This window comes from Puma concolor, chromosome D1, assembly GCF_028749965.1.
Source record: "Puma concolor isolate L17-30 chromosome D1, mPumCon1.1.hap2, whole genome shotgun sequence".
Classification (NCBI taxonomy): Eukaryota; Metazoa; Chordata; class Mammalia; order Carnivora; family Felidae; genus Puma; species Puma concolor.
Genome location: NC_141676.1, coordinates 5496681 through 5518658, shown reverse-complemented (window position 1 = coordinate 5518658; position 21978 = coordinate 5496681). Strand labels below are relative to the sequence as shown.

General features: G+C 37.4%; 1 protein-coding gene across 1 annotated transcript in view; it reads left to right on the top strand.

Moving 5' to 3' along the window:
* TOP6BL (TOP6B like initiator of meiotic double strand breaks) overlaps nucleotides 1-21978 on the top strand; it is a 97552-nt gene that overhangs the window by 51722 nt on the left and 23852 nt on the right. Inside the window, exons 4-9 of the mRNA XM_086676819.1 lie at nucleotides 1014-1123; nucleotides 6468-6551; nucleotides 7943-7998; nucleotides 8373-8444; nucleotides 10393-10588; nucleotides 20154-20304. Of these exons, the coding sequence (XP_086532945.1) occupies nucleotides 1014-1123; nucleotides 6468-6551; nucleotides 7943-7998; nucleotides 8373-8444; nucleotides 10393-10588; nucleotides 20154-20304 (669 nt within the window). The remainder of the gene's footprint in view (nucleotides 1-1013; nucleotides 1124-6467; nucleotides 6552-7942; nucleotides 7999-8372; nucleotides 8445-10392; nucleotides 10589-20153; nucleotides 20305-21978) is intronic.

Genomic DNA, 21978 nt, shown 5'->3' with positions numbered 1-21978 from the left:
CACTGTCAACCTCATTTACAAAATCTTTGTTTTTAGTTCTCCATTATACTAGTAATGTAGAGGAGAAATAAGGGATGGCATTTTATAAAATGGGAGATTTGTTTTTTTTTCCTTTATAATATGAGTGCCAAGATACAGAAAGGAAGGACAATGATGCAAATTTTGAGGTTCTCTTTGTTGATGATGCAGGACCACCTGGTGCTTTGTGGAAAGATAGTTCTAAGTTAACATATGTAAACATACCAAGTGGTTAATTTGTGAACAAAATTAGGAAGAGTTTGTTTTACTTTGTAAAGACTACCTTATTAAATAAAGAAAGTACTGCATTAGGTAAATGCCTGAGAGGGCCATTCTTGAATTTTTCTGCTTTTAATTCTAAATTAGCTCACTTACTGGATTTGTGTTTATCAAACAATGAATTAATTTATTGAAAACAGGGGCGCCTGGGTGGCGCAGTCGGTTAAGCGTCCGACTTCAACCAGGTCACGATCTCGCGGTCCTTGAGTTCGAGCCCCGCATCGGGCTCTGGGCTGATGGCTCAGAGCCTGGAGCCTGTTTCCGATTCTGTGTCTCCCTCTCTCTCTGCCCCTCCCCCGTTCATGCTCTGTCTCTCTCTGTCCCAAAAATAAATAAACATTCAAAAAAAAAAAATTAAAAAAAAAAAAAAATTTATTGAAAACAGAAGAATATAAGCTAGAGCTGTCAGTTCTGAAGATATCTAGCTTTGGACATGACCTTGTGGAAATTAACTGAAAATACAAATTGATTTAGCAAATGTGAAAAATTGAAAACATGAGATTAAATGTCTTAACCCCATAAAGTAATTCTAAATGTTCAAGCAATTTGCTGATGCATAGCCATTTCCAGTCATACTTCAAATTTTGCAGATAATCTTTTCATCAGGGAAATGCCTTCTTGGCTCATCAGTTTAATAAACAATTCCAGAAACTCTGGTACTTATCCAAACTGCCTTTTTATTTATTTATTTTTTGTCTCCATTTCTTCTCACACAGAAATACAATCTATACTGCCCGGATTCTCTGCAAAGCTGAACTGGACTTCAGAAGAAGCCAGCTCTTCTCAGGACATATCAGGGGTAACACCCTTCCAGATGATTTTTGAGGCAGGTTTTGTTGTGGTTCTATAAATTACTGATATCTTGATTCTCATTTTTCTACAAATATAATAATAGGAAAGAAAAGCCTAGGTCCATCACAGTTCCAAGTTGAAATGAAATAAGGCATTGGCTCCCAAACTTCTCTGTGCAGATTTCAACCCCCCCCCCGCCCCCCGTACTTCTAAATGACTGGTATTTGTGTCCCACTCCAAGAGGTTGTGATTTAATTGGCCTAGGGTGTTGGATTAGTTTGCTCAGGTTGCCATAAAGAAATACTATGGATTGGGTGGTTAAACAACAGAACATTATTTCCTCATACTTTTGGAGTCTAGAAGTTTAAGAATAAGGTGCCTTGTCACTGTTTCCTCACATGGTTCCTCTGTGTATATGTGGTGGGAGAGCTCTCTAATTAGTCTACCACTTCTTATAAGGACATCTTCCTGTCAGATTAGGGCTCCACGTTTATGACCTCATTTAACTTTATTTATGTCCTCAAAGCTCTGTCTCCAAATACAGTCACATGGGGGGCTAGGGCTTCAATGTATGAATTTTAGGGAATACAATTTAGTCCATACTGGTGTGGCCTGGGCTTTAAAATATTTTTGAAATCCCAGATGAAAAAAATTCCCAGGTGATTCCTAATGTGCAGGTAAACTTGAGAACCACTGAAATTAAGCCATTATTTGAGTTTGGATCTCCTGAAAGACAAAATAAAAATGGATTCCCAGTGTAGATCCTATTGGCATACATTTTATTAGGTTGACTTAAAGATCTTTATTGATTTATTTGTAGCCCAGATTTATGAGTGACAGTTGAGTTTTCCATTCCCTTTAATAATTCTGTGATTCCCTATTCTTTCTTTCCTTTGAATTTGTGGAGACATAAAGAATTAGAGTACTTTAAACATTCTCCCAAGAAGCACTTGGGAGGCCTTTCTTCACGTTTGGACAATTATATGCTCCTTCTCAAAGGAAAGGGGTGCAGTATTGCGACAATAGATATCCCTGGCCGTGCCTTATCTTCTTTAGGAGAATGATGAGTAAACAATCTGGAGCAATTAATGGTTAGTCAGCTCTGAAACTATTAACATTAAGTAGCAATAAAAAAGCTGATTTCAGTGAACCAAGGAAATCAGTTCTAGTAAAGGAGATCATGTGTTTTAGCCAGTCTAAACAAACAATGATAATTCTTACACGTAACATTTATGTATATTATTTAAGCCTCCCAACAACTCTGTGAAGAACAGAGATTATCACCCAATTTACAGATACAAGAAAACTGAGATTCAGAGAATTAGATTGACTTTCAAGGGTCATATGAAAGTTAAGCGACAGGATTAGAATTTGAACCAAAGTCTTGTACTCATATTAATCAGGTCTGTTTGAATATTTATTCACTCATTGAGAAACCTGTGTTTGTTCAAGCCGGCCTCACTTTGCTAGATGTTGAAGGTACAGTGACCCAAGACATGTTACTTGATTCCAAGGAACCTGAAATCTAAAGGAAAAGATAAACAAGCAAACAAATAATTATAATACACTGTAAATGTATTATGATAGAGGTAGGATATATATATAGGAAGGATATCTAACCCAATGGGAAGTGCCCAGTTCTCATCTCTTGATGAGACTGAAAACAGATTATCTGATATAAGGAGTTAAGAGACTTGAAAGAATAGGGATTTGTTTCAGATTGATAAAGTTTGTCTTATTTTTTTTTCCTTATTGCAAAAGCAGTGTTTCCCTCAGGAAAATCAGAGAGAGCATCTAGAACACAGATAATTTGACATGATCAAGGTAGCCACTGTTAACATCCTAGTGTGCACCTTTTCACATAAGAGTGAGGCATTTCAGTTTCAGGTTTGTAGAATGGTACCATTCCAAATTATGGCCATGGAAATAGGTGGCTGGAAATGCATGGAGGTCAAGGTCGTTGGGAGTTGAAGAGGTCAGGAAATTATGTCTAAATTGTTGCTTAGACAGGCCATCTACTTGGATGTGGAAGTCACCCCATATGATGGTATGTCTTAAAGTGCTGAGGGAAACTGATCTCAGTGCCTGCAGTCAGCTGGTGATCCATGAAGAGTGGGGAAGAGTAGTATGACCTCAGAGGAACAAGGATTCCCTGAAAGCATTGGTTCTATTACATCTCTTGTCTCTGGTACTATGCAGCTATTTAAAAGATACTTGAATGAAGGAAGTGAGAAGGGGAGATTGTGAACAAGCTAATTATATATACCTCAAATGGGGAGAAGGGTTAGATAGCAAGGTTCAGAGCAGAGGCTAGTGAATGGAGACATCTGTGAAAAAGCTATAATAAATGATCCACTGCTTTGGGCATGTGAGGAAAGCTAATCCCAGGAAATACGAAGAGAGCTTCTTTTAGGAGAGATGCATAAGCTCAGAGTCAGTCTTGTGTCTTGCATCTTGGAGTCCATTAGGCTGGATAACATGTACTTCCAAAAACAATTTGATTTTACAAGATCTTCTTGAAAGCTTTATCCATTTTTATATTTATTTTTGCCGTAATATTAAAAATGATAAAATTGGTAGAGATAAACATATATACATATAAACATCTTCATACTTATATTTATCGATCTCTATTTCTCTAACTAGAGACAGGAAGAGACAGAGGCACTGACTGACTTTCTTCTAGACAGTCATATAGGGCCCATGACTACATAAGTTCAGTTTGAAAATATAAAACAGCTCTGATATTCTGTGATATAATTAGATTTGTATTTAAAGGTGAAGGCTGAACATATGATTCGGTAGTGGTTTCTGCTGCCCAGGGCTTGCAGCATCTGTTTTTTCCTAACACACTTAAGTAAATTCACTGCTTCTATAGATATGTTAGGCTGGGGTACTGCGTTCCTTACACCCAACTGTAAAAGGCTGTAAAAGACTTTGTAGACATACACATATACATATATTCTCTCTCTCTGTTTCTCTCAATAATTTATGAGTAGATCTTAAAAGGAGGCATTTGCTTTATGTTAACTATCCTCTGCTGATAGGACATTAGGTCACTTTATCTTCTCAATCTGAATTAGGTGCCAGTCTTTCTTGTGCATTTCTTTAGCATCTCTTATATATCTAAATCATAAAACTTTCACATTGTCATATAAGTTATTTGTCTTTCCCTTCTACTTAACTGAACTCTTCAAATTCAGAGATTGTTTTATTTCCTCTGTAGGCCCAAGTATATAATAAGCTTCATTGAGTATTTTGAGTGGATAATTCAGTAGTTTGCATAAGTGTTGCCTATCAGGGTCCATAAAAGTAATGATAGATAACATAATATCTGATTCAGGAAGCTATATGCACCGAAAATGAACTTTCTTGGAGAGACAGCATTGCATAGTGGAACGTGGACTTTGAAACAAGTCATATCTAGGTTTGAATCCCAGTTCTTAACTAGACACGTGTGACCTTGGACAAATCAAACAGCTTATTTAGTCTCATTATTTTCATAAATAAAATGGGGAAATTTCCTACTTGCGTACAAACTGTTTGGCATGTAGCAGGTGTTCAGTAAATGGTACCTCTCATCATTATTAATTGTAGCCCCTTTCTGGTAGCTGCTGAAGGAATTTACACTTACTTGGTTGCTTTACTGCTAGATATAATTAGCCCTTTCTATGATGTACCCTATAATAACAAAGGCTACAGAAGTTTGAAATTGTTCCAAGAAGTTGTTTTGGAAGTGCTAATTACAGAAAATGCTTCGAAGAGATCATTGCTTTTCTACTATTTGAACATTTTATGATAAAAATTTTTAAATGAAGGATGTGACTGTGATGTGTATGCTGCAGTTATAACTTAATTACCACTGTTTTTGTGTATGAATAATCTTAGATCTGTATCCAGAATTTTCTAATAATTCCCATCCATTTTTCTGATAATTTTTGCTAATGATTCTGTAATAATCTAATTTCCCCACCCATTGCACAATTCTTGATCTCATTTTCAGTGTGCTTACAAAAAGTATTACAATAATTTATTCTTTCTGTTTCTTCCTCATTGTGTTATGATATTTTGAGATCTGGGACCATTTTTTTCTTAATATGTACCTACTACATGGCTCTGTATTCTCAGAGCCACCAATAACTTACTGATATTTTTTTACTCTATTTCTTCTTCTCATTTTCCTCAACTTCTCCATTTTGTAGAAGACTCTTTATAACTTTAGTTTTAGGGGCACTGTATTAAATACAATGAGCCATTATAGGATAGTGGTTAATACTAAAGCTTTGAATCCAGATCAGGTAACCTTAAGAAAGTTGTTTGACCTCTTTGAGACTCATTTTTTTCATCCACAGAATGTGGGTTATGTGTACGTAATAGGGCTTTTGTGAGGGGTAAATGAGGTAGTTAATACAAGTAAGGTACTTTTGCTCCATTCCTGGAACAGAGAAAATCCTCATTAAATTGTAAATTTTATTGTATTTATAGGGAGGTATCTGGGTATGCTTGAAAGAGCATGGACAGTTAGTGTTAGACAGACTTAAGGTCAAATTCTGGCTCTATCACTGAACTGCTGAGTAACCTTAGGCAAGTTGCTTAACTTCTCTGAACCTCATTTAAAAAAACCTACAGAGAAGATAGTACCTGCCTCCAGGTTTGTTGTGAGGTAATGTAGATACAGCACTTGCAAAATGCTTGATGCTTGCTATATAGTAGGCATTCAACAAGTGATATCTACTATTGTTGCCATGTATAATATATACTTTCAGATTATTATTTGGTCCTTAAAACAGTTCTGTGAGGGAGAATGGGTAACTGTTATTCCTGTTTTGAAGATTAGTAAATGAAGTCCAAAGCAATTAAGTGACTTTTTTTCATGGTTACGTATGTAATTTTATAGAGCTAGTACTAGAACACAGGTCTTCTGACTTGTGAGATTTTTGCTTTATAGCTTTCCCTAAAAAATAAAGTTTAGATAAATGGATTGATGATGAAAAGTAGGTTCCTTTTAGTGTCTGTTAATTTCACTCCATTCTTAATAGAGATTGACTCTCACATCAGGATGGCAGAGCTAAGAAAGAGTTAACGCTTCTTAGCTCTGGTCTGATACTTTTAAATTTGTTACAAAAAGTGGTTTTGAGATTGTGGGTTTTACTCTGACCTTTGTTCACATGTCTCCTAAAGTTCCATGAAATAGTTTAACCCAAGGAATGATGGCTGTTAGATTCCCTTTTGTATCCAATTCTTAGACCATCCCCTTGGATGTCTGAGAAGCTTTCTAAGGTGAGAGTTACCTTTATAGAAAGAAATATCACAGTTTAATTCATTTGTGCTCCTGGGTTTGTGTATATGTGGTAGAAGTTTTTGTTGGATTTTTACAGGTTGATGAAAAGCCCAGAACTTTGATGACAGATAGTTTGGTGATAAAGAACTTTTTACGCAGAATCATCATGGTACACCCTAAGGTAAGCTGTTCTTTTGCATAGTAATGATTCTTTTAAATCACATGTTTTCAAGAGACCTCTACTCTGTAGGACGTGGAAGGATATGCTTGGTCCTCTTTTCTTTTAATGACAATGATTACAACTTTAATATTGAATTGATTTGATTTCTGTGCCCCTAACACAGTGTTGGTGTTGGTCATGTGATATAGTTGATAGCCCTTGAATATAGAGCTTTCTTTGGGTTGTTGTTTTTACTTCCATATTATTTTATTGTATCAGTTTAGATACTTTTTTGCCTCCTCTGTGCTTCATTTTTCTGGATAATAAACCTTGCTGATTATTTCCTCCTTTTCCAAAGTGACTATAAGAGCAAATCAGGAAATTCTGACAAAGTACTTCGAACTTTGGAGAGCTATAATTTTTATTATTACATGTAGTTAGATATGTTTATAGGGATGTACACTGTTAAGTATGGTATATAACTTCTCCCTTTCTTCTCTTGCTAGAGTCAACTTTTTATGTCTTTGGCAGGGTTCAGTGCATATTATATGCCAGTTACTTCTGAGTCCTTTCCATACACTTATTCACTCACCTAATGCAACAGCCCTTGTGAAGTAGGTTTTATCATCATCATTCCCATTTTACAGCTGAAGAAACTGTGGTATAGAGGTTAAATAACTTGCAGAGCCAGGATTTGAAGTCAGGCAGTCTAGCTCTAGAGTCTTCTATTACATAGGAAGGAAAATGTAAATCAAAAGTAGGAAATAATTAGAACAGTGAAGTGAATTGGAGGACATAAAAGTCAGATGGGGGGAAGGGAAGAAAACACAAAGAAAAAAGCATGGAATGTTCTATATATGAAAACCATGGAAAAAATGGAGAGAAAAATCAATAGTTCTTTTAAGGGGGAGAAGATATAACTGGGAGAACAGCAGAGAACAAAAGTTAGGATATTCTGATAATCTGTGACCACTTGGAATTGAAATGTAGGACTCAATATAAATTTAGATGCAGAATTTGAGCACAGGTAAATGTTAATTGTGTTAGTTGTTTAGGGAAAGTGCAAGTGAAAACAAGGTGATGTAAAGAATATCTACACCTTTGGGAATTAAGTATGGAAGTTTTTAAAAAAATTTTTTTTTTCAACGTTTATTTATTTTTGGGACAGAGAGAGACAGAGCATGAACGGGGGAGGGGCAGAGAGAGAGGGAGACACAGAATTGGAAACAGGCTCCAGGCTCTGAGCCATCAGCCCAGAGCCCGACGCGGGGCTCGAACTCACGGACTGCAAGATCGTGACCTGGCTGAAGTCGGACGCTTAACCGACTGCGCCACCCAGGCGCCCCAAGTATGGAAGTTTTTTAATCTCCATCCTTGTTCATGTTAAATCTCATACCCCATTTACTTTGCAGATTAGATTTAATTTCAGTGTAAAGGTGAATGGAATCCTTTCCTTGGAAATCTTTGGGTAAGTCCTTAAATCAATGGTTTAAATTTATGCCATGGTTTTATAGTTTTTCTCAGTCATTATTGCCCTATTTCTAGTAGCTTCACAGTTTGACTTCTTGACCCAAAGTTACCTTGAAACTAATTTTCTGAGACTCCCACATTTTCTTATTCTATATTAACTTTTAATGAGTAAGTAGATTCATCTATATCTTTTCGTGTCTTTCCCTCTCACCAGAGTGGGTGATCTTAAAAATTTCCATTTCCCTTTGGTTAGTTGGCTGTTGGATTCCAGTAATCTCTGTGGGTGGTGGTGGTCATGGGCCAAAATTTGTATCAGGTAAAGATTGGTTTTAGAATCTGTGAACTATGGCTTAGCTTTTCTTTGCTTTCCAGGACAAAGAACGAACCCACTTTGAACCTGTCGAATGGAATTGCTCTTGTTACAAACTATCAACATTATGTGAGGTGAAGGATGAAAGCATTGTTGTCCCTCTCCATGTTTTACTCTCCTGTTATGAGTATGAGTGTGGGTAGAAATTGAACATAGCCTCATTTGTCATTTCTTAGTGCCAGGCATTAGCTTCTCTGTAAGAAAAGTGGAAGTAAAACTTTTAATCTATTTGTATTGAAAACTCTCATTATTTCTGGCTCCTTGAATGTATTCTAATTGACCTGAGAACATGTCCCTTCTCCTTTCCATGTCTTATTTTTTCTATAAATGAAACAACAAATTTCAATCTTATTTACATATGAGAAGAGAGGAAGGACTTGAGAAGGTTCCTTGAACTCTTGGCTAGAAAGATACTATGAACACAAAGGAATTCTTTATATATTATTTTTTGTGCATCGGCATTTTTCAAAGGTTTGGAAATCATCTCTACCTCCACCTCCAGACTACAAAAAAAAAAATCCATGGAGAAGATGGCAAATAAATGGAATTTATTCCTCTGCCTTGCCTTCCTAAGAGAATCCAAAGTGAACATGCATATAGCAAGAAAAAAAAACAATTTATGATTTAGTCCAAGTAATTTATTCTTTATTCAGTAGTTTCGACTCCATTTGTATGCCCTGAATCAGCACTGGTAGTCATAGGATCTTAAGGTTTGAAGACACTGTTTATGGCTTTTTAGTCTGTTTTTTTACTCTTAGCCAAAAGTCCACTTCAGATTAGAATTTTTTCATTCTTTAATATGTGCAGTAAATAAAGTCCCCACTCTGTATCTATCTTTAGTAGTCCTTTACTATCATACAATCCTTAAAGTTAGACAGCTCATTATCAGAAATTTACTGAAAAAGTTTAAGCCTCTGAACCAGTGTTTGTGGACATATATTCCTGGATGACCTCATCAGTTTAAAGAGAGAGGAAAAATGCTCATTAATATTTCTTCCTATTTAAAAAAGAAAAGCTGTTAGAAAGTAAGCGAGTATCAAATTTCACTAGATTCTTTTAGGAGAGAAAGATGCCCTAATTTTTTCTCATTACTCCTATCAAACAGTAACCTCGGACTCCTTCAGGAGAAGGTGTAGCATGTGTGAGAGCAGATCTAAGTATCACAGGGCTAGTTTTAGGCTGTTGTGATTCAGGGACCCCTTCACCCCTACCCTCACCATGCTAATCTTTGATCTTGGAAACTTCTGCTCAGAGCTGTAGACTAATTTCAGTGGAGGAAATATACATTAGTGAATATAAAACTGCATAGTGGCAGGGATGCCTGGGGGGCTCAGTTGGTTAAACGTGTGACTTTGGCTCAGGTCATGATATGGTTTGTGGGTTCAAGCCCTGTGTCGGGTTCTGTGCTGACAGCCTGGAGCCTGCTTCAGATTCTGTGTCTCCCTCTCTCCCCCCCATCACCCGCTCACTCTCTCTCCCTCAAAAATAAATAAACATTAAAAAAAATTTTAAACTGCATAGTGGCAGCAGAAACAGTAGCCATGATATCATTCCTGAAATTCCAGTTTGTCTGCTCTTTCTATTGCTTGTGATTCCCTGAGTGAGACACAAGTTACTTATTCCAGTAAAACTAATATGGTAGATTATATGATTATGTATATGCTAGAGATATCCAAAGACTTTTGAATGCCCCGAAAATAATTTCTTAAGGGGCACCTGGCTGGCTCTGCCAGTAGAGCATGTGACTCTTAACCTTGGGTCCTGAGGTCAAGCCCCCCATGTTGGGTGTGGAGCCTATTTTATTTATTTTTAAAGATTTTATTTTAAGTAACCTCTACACCCAGTGTGGGGCTCAAACTCACAACCCTGGGATCAAGAGTCACATGTTCCACTGAGCCAGCCAAGCATGCCATCATAGAGCCTACTTTAAAAAAAAAAAAAAAAAGAAAAGGAAAAAAATAAAAATAAAATAATTTCTTAAGAAAGAAAAAGTCTAAATTTATCTTACCTGTTTTTTGACAGTAGACCAAAATTTGGTGCAGCTCAATTACTCTGCAGTCGAATCCATCCTGTGCTAGGACATCCAGTAATGCTTTTCATCCCCGATGACGTGGCTGGCATGGGCTCGTTGGGAGAACTGATACTCACTCCAGCTGCTGCTCTGTGTCCCTGCCCAAAGGTCTTTTCCAACCAGCTGAATAGAGTTTCTTCAGTTTCCATATCCTTTTGATGATAAACTCCATCAAAATTTTCAACTTTGTTTTGAAAAATGAATTTTTATATCCCAATTCTAGAAAAGCCTTTAGCATATAAACTCTGTATCTAGAAGCCAATATAATTTGTATAAAAACAAAAATCCAGTATGAAATCCAGTCTTGAGAAATTTTCCCCAAATACTGAAAACTATAAAATGTGACATATGTGCCACATTCTTTTCATATAATCCAATATGACTGAAGCATGGAATGGTGCAAGCAGGAGAGATGAGGCTGGAAAATGGTGGACATGGTGGCTCTTTTGTATCACACTTAGGATTGTGAACTTCATTCTCTGTATAGCGGGAAACCATTGAATGTTTTAGGCATCTCAAGCAGCATTGTACAGGATGGGTAGGAGAGATAAGTCAGTAATGACTAAGTGAATAAGTGAACTGGGCAAGAGATAATGCTCGCCTGAATTAAAAATGTGATGAGCATGGAAAAGAGAGACTTATCACTTGAAGGAATCAGTATAATGAGGCAAGCAATTCATTGTGGGGGTAGGGAGAGATTAGGGGCAGGGAATGGCCAAAATTGATGTTAATATTTCTATATCCAGAATAGGCAAATCTATAGAGACAGGAAGTAGATAGATAGGGATTTGGTGGGGGGAGGATGGTAAAAATGTCCTAAAATTGATGGTGGTGATGGTTGCACAACTCTTTGAATATACTATAACCCATTTATACACTTTAAGTGGGTAAGTTGTGTGCTGTGTGATATGTTTAAATCTCAGCTGTTTAAAAACATTTATAGGGCCCCTGGGTGGCTCAGTCGTTAAGCATCTGACTTTGGCTCAGGTCATGATCTCATGGTTCGTTAGGTCGAGCCCCATGTCAGGTGAGCTTGAGCCCTGGGTAAACACGAGCCCCACTTCGGGTGAGCCCTGCTTCTCTCTCTGTCTCACGCCTGCTGCCCCCCTTGCCGCCCTGGGATTCTCTCTCTGTTTGTCCCTTGTTCACTTGCGCCATTTCTCCCCCTGCCAAAAAAAACCATTTCAATAGATGGCTGACAGAATAATGATACTATCAATAAGATACAAATCATAAGTAGCAGATTTGGAAGGTAAAGATTAGCTTAGCTTTAAACATGCTAAGTTTGTAGTTTCTGTAGGACATCCCTTGAAAATGGCAAGTATAGCTATATAGAAATTTTGGTCTGGAATTTGGAAGTGGCCAATTTAGAGATAAATTTTAGAGCCTTAGCATTTTCTCCATCGGAAAGTAAAGTATAGTGCTGTGGTTAGAGCATGGAACAAGAGTGTAAATACTAGATTCACCACTAATTGGCTGTGACTTCATGTAGTTTACTCAACCAGCCTAAGGCTTTATTTCCTCCGCTTTAAAATGGAGATAATAGGGGCACCTGGGTGGCTCAGTTGATTGAGCAGCAAACTCCTGATTTCAGCTCAGATCATTATTCCAGGTCATGGGATCCAGCCCTGCGTTGGGCTCCATGTGGAGTGTGGAGCCTGCTTAAGGTTCTCTCTTTCTCTCCCTCTGCCCTTCTCCCTCGCTCATGCATGCTCTTTCTCTAAAATTTAAAAAAAAAAAAAAAAAAAAGTAGGGGCACCTGGATGGCCTAGACAGTTAAGCATCCAACTTCAGCTCAGGTCGTGATCTCATGGTTTGTGGGTTTGAGCCCCACATTGGGCTCTGGGCTGACAGCTCAGAGCCTAGAGCCTGCTTTGGATTCTGTGTCTCCCTCTCTCTCTGCCCCTCCTCTGCTCATGCTCTGCCTCTCTCTCTCTCTCAAAAATAAATAAATGTTAAAAAATTAAATTTAAAAATAAATGGGGATAATAACACTTCATAGATTTGTTTTCCCTTGCAAAGGTTTTGTTGTTGTTGTTGTTTTGGGGTTAGTTTGTTTTAGTATTAATTATATATAATAATCTATATGAAGCTCCCAGCATATTGCCTGACACATAAAAGTGTTCAATAAATGTTAGGTGTTATTGTTATATAATTGAAGCTGTACAAGTAAAATGAAGTTCTAGTAGCGTATAAAGAATAAGACCAGGGGCGCCTGGATGGCGCAGTCGGTTAAGCGTCCGACTTCAGCGAGGTCACGATCTCGCGGTCCGTGAGTTCGAGCCCTGCGTCGGGCTCTGGGCTGATGGCTCAGAGCCTGGAGCCTGTTTCCGATTCTGTGTCTCCCTCTCTCTCTGCCCCTTCCCCGTTCATGCTCTGTCTCTCTCTGTCCCAAAAATAAATAAACGTTGAAAAAAAAATTTTTTTTTTAAATTAAAAAAAAAAAATTTTTAAAAAAAGAATAAGACCAGAAGAAGGCCAAGGTCATGGTATGATAAATGTCAGCTGAAAATATCTTTAGGGAGGAGGAAGGAGCAGATGGTGATAAAGACTATGCATGGACTTTTGGATTTTAAAACATGCTTTTTCTTAATATCTAGGGCATATAGAAGAGTATAAAGTAAAATAAAAAAGTTTCTCCTCCTCCTCATCCCATTCTCCAGAGGGAAAAAGGCAAATTTTTCTATCCTCTTGAAGTTTACATTTAATAGGACATTTTAATAAATAGATGTCAGTAGTGATAAGTACAGTTAAAGATAAAATAAAGCAGGTAAAGAGATAATGACAGGGAAGTTATTTTAAATATTATAGTAAGCGAAGACTCTAGGGAGGTGATGTTTTAGTGAAGATAAAGAAAACTCTGATAGGATTTCAGTTTCTGAAAATGGCAAGCTAGGTAATTTAGACCAACCCTCCCATTGAAGACAAATGTTGGATGAAATATTAAGACATAAAAGATTCTAAGAGCTAGTAAATAGGGAGGAATTTCTGGGCGATCACAGTAGAGACAGGAATTACAGAAAGCCTGAGCTCAACATTGGGGGCTGCTTTTGCTGTGAGGTCATTTGCAAATTATAGCAAGCAGCTGAGAGGCTAAGATGCACTTCTGAATCAATGTAGGTCAAGAAGGCCAAAGAGTTTAGGGCTTACTGAGCTGGGGGGTGCTGTTAAAAACACCTCTTGTTTTGGGCAGAGATAACTAAAAGGTTACACTTTAAGGAGTAAGATGAACCTGAAATAAACCATCCTTCACATGAACTGCATATATTTTTTGGGTCATCTGGGAAGGCTAGAAAATCTTAAACTTTAAAATTGGATTAAGATGATTCTAGATATCTAATTCTCCCAGATGTCTTTTAGAAGCAAACAAAGATTATTTTCTAGAGGAAGATCACCACATCTGTGCTTCAAATATTTTAACAAATACTTTCTCAAAATGTCCAGCTCATGTGTACATTTCTCTCTCTCTCTCCATCTCTGTCTCTCTCTCTCTGACACACACACACACACACACACACACAAACCACACGTAAAAGAGTGGACAAGGCAACATGAATAAGAGCTAGCAAAAACAAAAGCAACAGGAGTACCCACTGGGACTTCAGATATTGGTAACATCAGATACTGATTTTAAAAATAAAGAATTATGCTTATTATATTTATGAACTTGAAGGCCAAGCTTAAAAATTTTGCCAGGGAACGGAAAACTATAAAATGTGACATAATTTTTAAAACAACCAAACAGAAACTGTAGAACCAAAAATAACAATAACCAACATTGAAATTAAATAGGCAGATTTAACAGATTAGACACAGCATAAGTGAATTTGTGAAGTAAAAGATAAGGACAGCAAAAACTAGTAAAATAAAGCAAAGAAAGACAAAAGGATAGAAAATACAGAAGAGAGGTTAACAGTGAGAGGAAACAGAACATTTAATGTACATTTAATTCATGTCCCAAAGGAGAAGGGAGAAAATGGGGCAAAAACAGTCGTTGAAGAATCAATGGCTAAACAACTAAAACAGTTTCAGAGCTCAGCAATCAAGCAGGATAAACAAAAAGATATGCATACCTCTAGGAAATCAAAAACAAGGAAAAAATCAGCTAAGGAAGATGGATTTTCTTCAAAAGAGAAACAAATTGACAGCTGACTTCCTTATACCAACATGAGGTAGTAGTATACTAGTGTTAATGTCTGGAAATTTAAAAACTACCAACCTAGAATTCCATACCCAGTAAAAATGTTTCTCAAGATAAAAGATAATGTTGGGGCATCTGGGTGGCTCCATTGGTTAAGCATCCAACTCTTGGTTTTGCCTCAGGTCATGATCTTGCAGTTCATGAGTTCGAGCCCAGCGTTGGGCTCTGCACTGACAGTGCAGAGCCTGCTTGGGATTCTCTCTCTCTCTCTCTCTCCCTCTGTCCCTCCCCCATGTGCACGCATGTGCTCTCTTTCTCAAAATAAATAAACTTAAAAAAAAAAAAGATAACTGGGGCGCCTGGGTGGCTCAGTCTGTTAAGCATCTGACTTCGGCTCAGGTCATGATCTCATGGTTTGTGAGCTCAAGCCCCGTGTCGGGCTCTGTGCTGACCGCTCAGAGCCTGGAGCCTGCTTCAGATTCTGTGTCTCCCTCTCTCTCTGCCCCTCCCCTGCTCACACTCTGTTTGTCTGTCTCTCTCTCTCTCTCACAAATAAACATTAAAAAAAAATTTTTTTAAAAGATAACCTACCCATATAAAGGTCATAATTCATATAGTAAGAAGAATTAATTCAACTGACTTTAAGAACATAGTGTTTTGACATACATTCTTGATATATACTCTAAGGATGAAATGAACTGAAAAGTGCTCTTGAAATTCATTTAGTGGTCTTGATTCTTGTTAATAACATTGGTATTACCGTACTGAAATTCTTGCATGCATACTTGTTATAAAACAAGTAATTATGTTAAATGGTTAAGAACCAAAATTTTTAGCATAATATAGCAGATGTGGGAGTATAAATTCAAAGGAATAGAATATTTTTATTTTGAAATAAAAAAATTTTTGAAATTAATCTTTTTTTAAAAAAATGTTCATTTATTTATTTTGAGAGAGAGCATGAGCAGAGGAGAGGCAAAGAGAGAGAGAGAGAATCCCAAGCAGTCTCCATGATGTCAGTGCAGAGGCCAGCGCAGGGCTTGAACTCATGAAACATGAGATCATGACCTGAGCCAAAACCAAGAGTCAGATGCTTAACCAACTGAGCCACCCAGGTGCCCCTGAAAGTAATCTTAAAGTGGAATTGAAAATATCAGTGTGTATGCCCAACTTTTCTGACTTTTGAAATTATATATTTTTTAGCTCTATCTGCTAAAAACAAAAAACAAACTGAGGAGCAATGAGCAGTCCTAGTATCCAGAATGTGTTCTCTAAATGTCATTGCTCACTAAAAAGGAGGAATGGCTGATTCCAGGCCTAAAGTAGAAATGTACAAGATGAGCATGGGTAGCTTGTTGAGCCAGAAAGCAAAGAAACTATCAAAGGCCATGAGATTCTGTCAGAGAATTTCAGAAATTCCACTTCCAGCCATGAACAAATAACAGGGACTGGATCCAACCTCCTACCTTGAACAATTTAAAAAACTATATTAAACAACAGAGAGTATAGGACAGTGGTTCTAGAGAAAGGAGAAACAAATAAACCCTGTATTGCACCACCGTACTACCTAGAGAAGTTCACCAGGAGGGTATACCCAACTAGAGTCTGGAGGATCTGAGTTGAGAAGACGAAGTTCAGAGTTAGGGAGGTCCAGGGAAGCTAGAATTTATAGAAAAGAGTGCCAAAGAGGAGATAAAATACACAGAGAGAGCTCCGGATAGAGGAGAATCCCTGGAGTGCACACAGAGCTGGAAATAGTTTTTATTCCTGCCAGGCAGGATGGAAAACATAAAGCATCAGGTAGAGTCCTAAGAAGGATTTGCTTGAATATAGTGGAGAAGTTAGCTTTAGCCTATAGGCTTCCCTGGTCCCACCTAACAAAGCTTAAGAGTAAGACCCAAAAGGCTCAAACTGTTCCCAAGTAACTTTATAGTGTCCCAGAAAAAAAGTACAAGAATATTTACAGGAATATAAAAGTATCCTGCATTCAGTGAGGTAAACTTCACAATGCTGGGCATCCAATAAAAAATTACTTGGTATGCAAACAAGCAGGAAAATAGGACCCATAATGAAAAAAAATCAGAACTGCCCAGAAATGGCATAGGTAATAGGATTAGTAAACAAGGACATTAAGACAGGTATAACTGGGGGTACCTGGGTGGCTCAGTCAGTTAAACATCCGACTCTCGGTTTCAGCTCAGGTCATGATCTCATAGTTCGTGAGTTCAAGCCACATCAGGCTCTGCACTATCAGTGTGGAGCCTGCTTGGGATATTTTCTCTCTCTCTCTGCCCCTCCCACACTCTATCTCTCTCTCTCAAAAAGAAATAAACTTTAAAAAAAAGGTATAACTGTATCCCATATATTCAGGAAGTAAAAGGGAAAAAATTGAACATATTAACTAAAGACACAAAAGATGTGAAAACCTAAATTGAACGTCTAGAGATAGAAATTAAAATTTTTAGGGTCAAGATACACTAGATGAGATTAGTGACAGGTTTACACATTGCAGAGAAATAGATAAGTGAACTTGAATACATAGCAATAGAAACTAAAATGAAACAAGGGACTAAAAAAAAATGAATAAAATTTCTGTGAACTGTGGGATAACTTCAGGTGACCTAATTCAGGGACATGTAATTCAATTCCTGCAGGGAGGGAGGGCAGATAAAATATTTGAGGAAATAATGCCCCCCCAAATTTCCAAATTTGATGAAAAGTATGAACCTGCAGAGCCAAGATCAGCAAACTTGAAACATAAGAAACATGAATCAAATCATACCAAGATACACCATAATCATTGATTAAAATCAGTGATAAAGAATCTTAAAAGCGACTAGAGGTAGAAAGACACGTTTACATACTGAGGAACAAAGATGCAAATTACTGCAGATTTCTCATTGGGAACTGTAAGCTACAAGAAAGTGAAGCAACATTTTTAAAATAATAAAGGGGAAAAAATCCCTTAATCTGGATTCTATACCAGGAGAAAATATATTTCAAAAATGGAGGCAAAATAAAGAATTTATAAGACATACAAAAGACTTCACCAGCAATCTATATTATAAGAAATGTGAAAGGAGATGCTTCAGTCAGAAGAAAAATGCTATCAGATGGAATTCTGGGTCTACACAAATAAAGAAGAGCCCTGGAAATCATAACTATCTGGATAGATATAAAAGATTTTTGCCCCATTTAAAAAATCTCTTTAAAAGATAATTGACTTTTTATGGGGTGCCTGGGTGGCCCGGTCCGTTAAGCATCTGACTCGATATCGGCTCAGGTCACGATCTCATGATTTGTGACATGGAGTCCCACGTCAGGCTCTGTCTGCGCTGATAGCACAGAGCCTACTTGGGATTCTCTCCCTCTCTCTGCCCCTTCCCTGTTTGCACATGCATGCACACATACTCTCTCTCAAAATAAACAAACATTAAAAAAAGTTTTTAATAAATAAAAGATAATTGACTTTTGAAAGCAAAAAATGCCATCAGAGTATATTATATGTGGAAGTAAAATGTGTGAGAATAGCACAAAGGCCAAGAGAGGAGAAATGGAAGTATATTATTCCCAGATTCTTATACTATATGTATGTGCAACTGTTATAATATCACTTAAAAGGTAGACCGTGATAAAGTTGTATACTATAAAGCCTAAAGCAATCCCTAAGTTGCTTCAACAAAGAATTATAACTAATAAATCAAAAAAAGTGGGTGGTGCCTGGGTGGCTCAGTTAAGCATCCGACTTCGGTTCAGGTCATGGTCTCACGGCTCCTGGGTTCAAGCCCCGTGTCAGGCTCTGTGCTGACTGCTCAGAGCCTGGAGCCTGCTTCAGATTCTGTGTCTCCCTCTCTGTCTGCCTCTCCCCCGTTACACTCTGTCTCTCCTTCAAAATTAAATAAACATTAAAAAATTTTTTTTAAGTGATAAAATGGAATTATAAAAAACACCAGTCCAAAGTAGAATCCAAAAATAGAAAAGAGGAAAAAGAAAAAAAAAAAAAGGAAACAATGTAAGGAGAAAATGCCAAACACATAACAAGATTGTAGACTTAAAACCCAACCATAGCAGTATTTATATTAAACGTAAATAGTTTAAACAACCCATCAAAAGTCACACACTTCGACTCTTCGGACACTCCACTCACTGAGTTTGTGGCACCTCAAAGCTAGCCTGGCTCTGAACAGTGGATGTGTTGGCCTTAGCTCCCGTTTTAATGTCTTCTTGGATTTGGGATAGAGACTTCATTTATGGGCACTGTCTCACTTTGTTCTGCTGTGACTTTTCATAATGCCCCAGTGCCTACTGGGTGAGGATTTTAATCTTCATACTTAATGCCTCGTGTTTACCCTTTTCACAAGAGGATGAAAACAAAAAAGATTAAGGAAAATATATTCCTGGTTTCTTCAGCCTTGGTTCAGGGAACAAAAAGTGTTAAGCATTAGTTCTTAACTGGGTAATTTTGCCCTCACAGGACATTTGGGAATGTCTGGAGACATTTTTGACTGTCATGACTCAGGGGGAGGGTGCCACTGGCATCTAGTGGGTAGAGGCCAGGGATACTGCTAAACATCCTACAGTGCACAGGACAGCCCCTACAACAAAGAATTATCTGGCCCAAAGTGCCAATAGTGCTTAGGTGGAGAAACCTTGGGTTTAAAAGAGTGAGAGTGGGAGTAAAATCAAGAGAAGAAAACCGGGGAACCTGGGTGTCTCAGTAGGTTAGGCGTCCAACTTCGGTTCAGGTCATGATCTCACAGTCTGTGAGTTTGAGCCCCACGCCGGGCTCTGTGCTGACAGCACAGAGCCTGGAGCCTGCTTCTCATTCTGTGTCTCCCTCTCTGCTCCTCCCCTGCTCACTCTCTGTCTCAAAAATAAATAAACATTAAAAAAAAAAGAAAGAAGGAAACCATTTCAGGGGCTTGTCCCCTTTGTCTTGGTTAGAGAATAGGGTTAGAGAAGGTAAGGAGTTTCCTTCTTAATCTGAATATACCCAAGTACTTACTGAAAGATATATCTTTGTATATATTTGTAGCATGTATCACACTGTATTACAGTTTACTGTTTTTTATGTGTATCTCCAGTACTATAAATATGATAACTTGAAGGTAGGTATTAAATCTTAATAAATATTAATAAATTAATTTTATGTATTATAAATAAATATTAACAAATTATTAATAAATTTTATTTATTATTAATATTAATAAATCTTAATAAAATTAAATATTCATCTTTGTGTCCTCTGAACTTAGTATAGTGTTTAGCCTGTAGTACCACTCAAACGTATGATGGAATGAGCAAGATGAAGAAATAAACTAATTGTCCAATACTATACCTGTAGCACACACTTACTGAACTCAGAATAAATTTCTAGGGATTCTAGTGGATCTGTCTGTGGTGCCTCACACCTGTATTCAATGTGAAAAGGCTTAATATATAATTAGCTAGCACCATAGTTTATTTCTGAGAGTGTGAACCAGGTCAGTATTATGTTTGTTTTATGCAAATGAATATATTGTCATTTAAAAAAAAACCCTAAAATTTGGCAGTTTTCTTTAGCGACTATACATATTTCTATATGGACCGTCAGGCCTGCCTCTGATATTGCCAAGTCAGAAGCAGCCAACTACTACTGTCTTCGAAGATACCTCTTTCTTCATTGACTGGAAGAAATACCACTTGTGTCTGGTGCCCAATTTGGATCTCAGTTTGGATAGAGGTATACCTCCCTCTCTTTGCACAGGGATAAAGAAACCTGGAGAATATTATATAAATGCAAGTAAATATAAATAGCAGGTGTACATAAAAAATAGGACCCAGTGATCTGATGGCTTAGGTTGGGTGGTGCTGTTAGGGGTCTGGCTGAGAATCCACGTGAAGTGCAGCAAACAACAGGTCAACAGGCAAAGCTCCATTAGAGCCTGTTTTGGCATTACATGTTAATGCTGGTTTTTCTCTCACTTCCTCTACTGGCTCCTCTCTTCCTGGTCCTCTTGAGGTAGTCATTGACCCTTCATCTTCTAAGGACTTGTTCAGAGGGTTTCTCTTGTACCTTAATCTGTTTTAGAAAGGATAGTAAAAGATTAATAACATCTTTGAACTATTGTGGAAGAGAAATGTTTCCTAATGAAATGAGAAAATGCACATAAAATTACTTAGAAAATATTACCATATAAATGCAAGGCAGGAGTACAAACTATATAGTAATCAACTAAGAAACTATAAGATTTATGCAGAGCCTGACCACATTAGCTTTGGATGAATTACACTGAGTTGGACACCTAATAACTGGATCAAAAAATAAAACTGGGAAGTAGGAATATGCAAAATGAGCTGATATCTAGGAGCTTTACAATGTTGAACTTGACTGTTATTAGCTAGAATTCTTTGAAATTTAGAAGGTAGTCTGGTCACCTGGATCCTGAGGAAGGTAGCCAGTGGGGAATAGGTATTCTAGAGCTGTAATGGCATGAGGAGACTGGAGCCTCCTGGAACAGAGTATTTCTAGGGGAATGACAGAGTCTTCTCTAGGAAGTAAGCTTCAGAGTAAGGGTTTTTTTTCTTGAATAGGTAGTTATTCCAGAGGGTGGGATGAAAGAAGCCTGTCCTTGGACAGGGTCTCTGGAGATGAATGGTTTTGTGAAGAAAGAATGCTTGATCTTAACTGGGGGATGTCATGCCATTACAATTTTTGAATCTCTCGGGCTCTCCATATCTCCTTTTGTCTTTCATTTTTATTTTCATGCTTTGTTAGTTTCGTTTTGTTTTTTTTTTTCTGATTCTTGATGCCTGAACTTGCTCAGTTAACTTTGGAGATGAATAATGTAGAAAATATCTCCTCATCTTCCTCCATCATTACTCTAAGGGACAGAACCAGGATGTGGAAATACACGGAGGTATTTCTCTGAATGGATCTGGATGGAATTTAGGACTATCATGATTGTGTTTTAAAGGATCCAGGTGCTAGAAAGTGACGGTAGGGCATCAGATTACTTGGGAGTATAAATATAATATAGTGATGTGGTTCAGAACACAGATTTTGGAGTCAGTCTAAAACAGATCCACCACTTGCTGTCTCATGGTGGGCAATGTATTTAACCTATTTGTACTTCTTATCTGTAAAATGGCGTAAGAATAGGTCCTATGTCTTAGTGTTGTTGTGAAGTCTAAATATTTAGATAGTTCATGTGAAGAATTTAACACAATACAAAGCGTGTAGTAAACACTTAATACAAATTAATTGTTATCATTACTCGGGTTTGACTCTGACGTCTGACTCTTACTAGTGATACCTACCTTAGAAAGTTGTATAAAGAATGAATAAATGTATCGTATTAGTGTTTCCCAATAAATTCTACAGCGTGCTGCTTGGTTTACATTTTGCACACTCAGT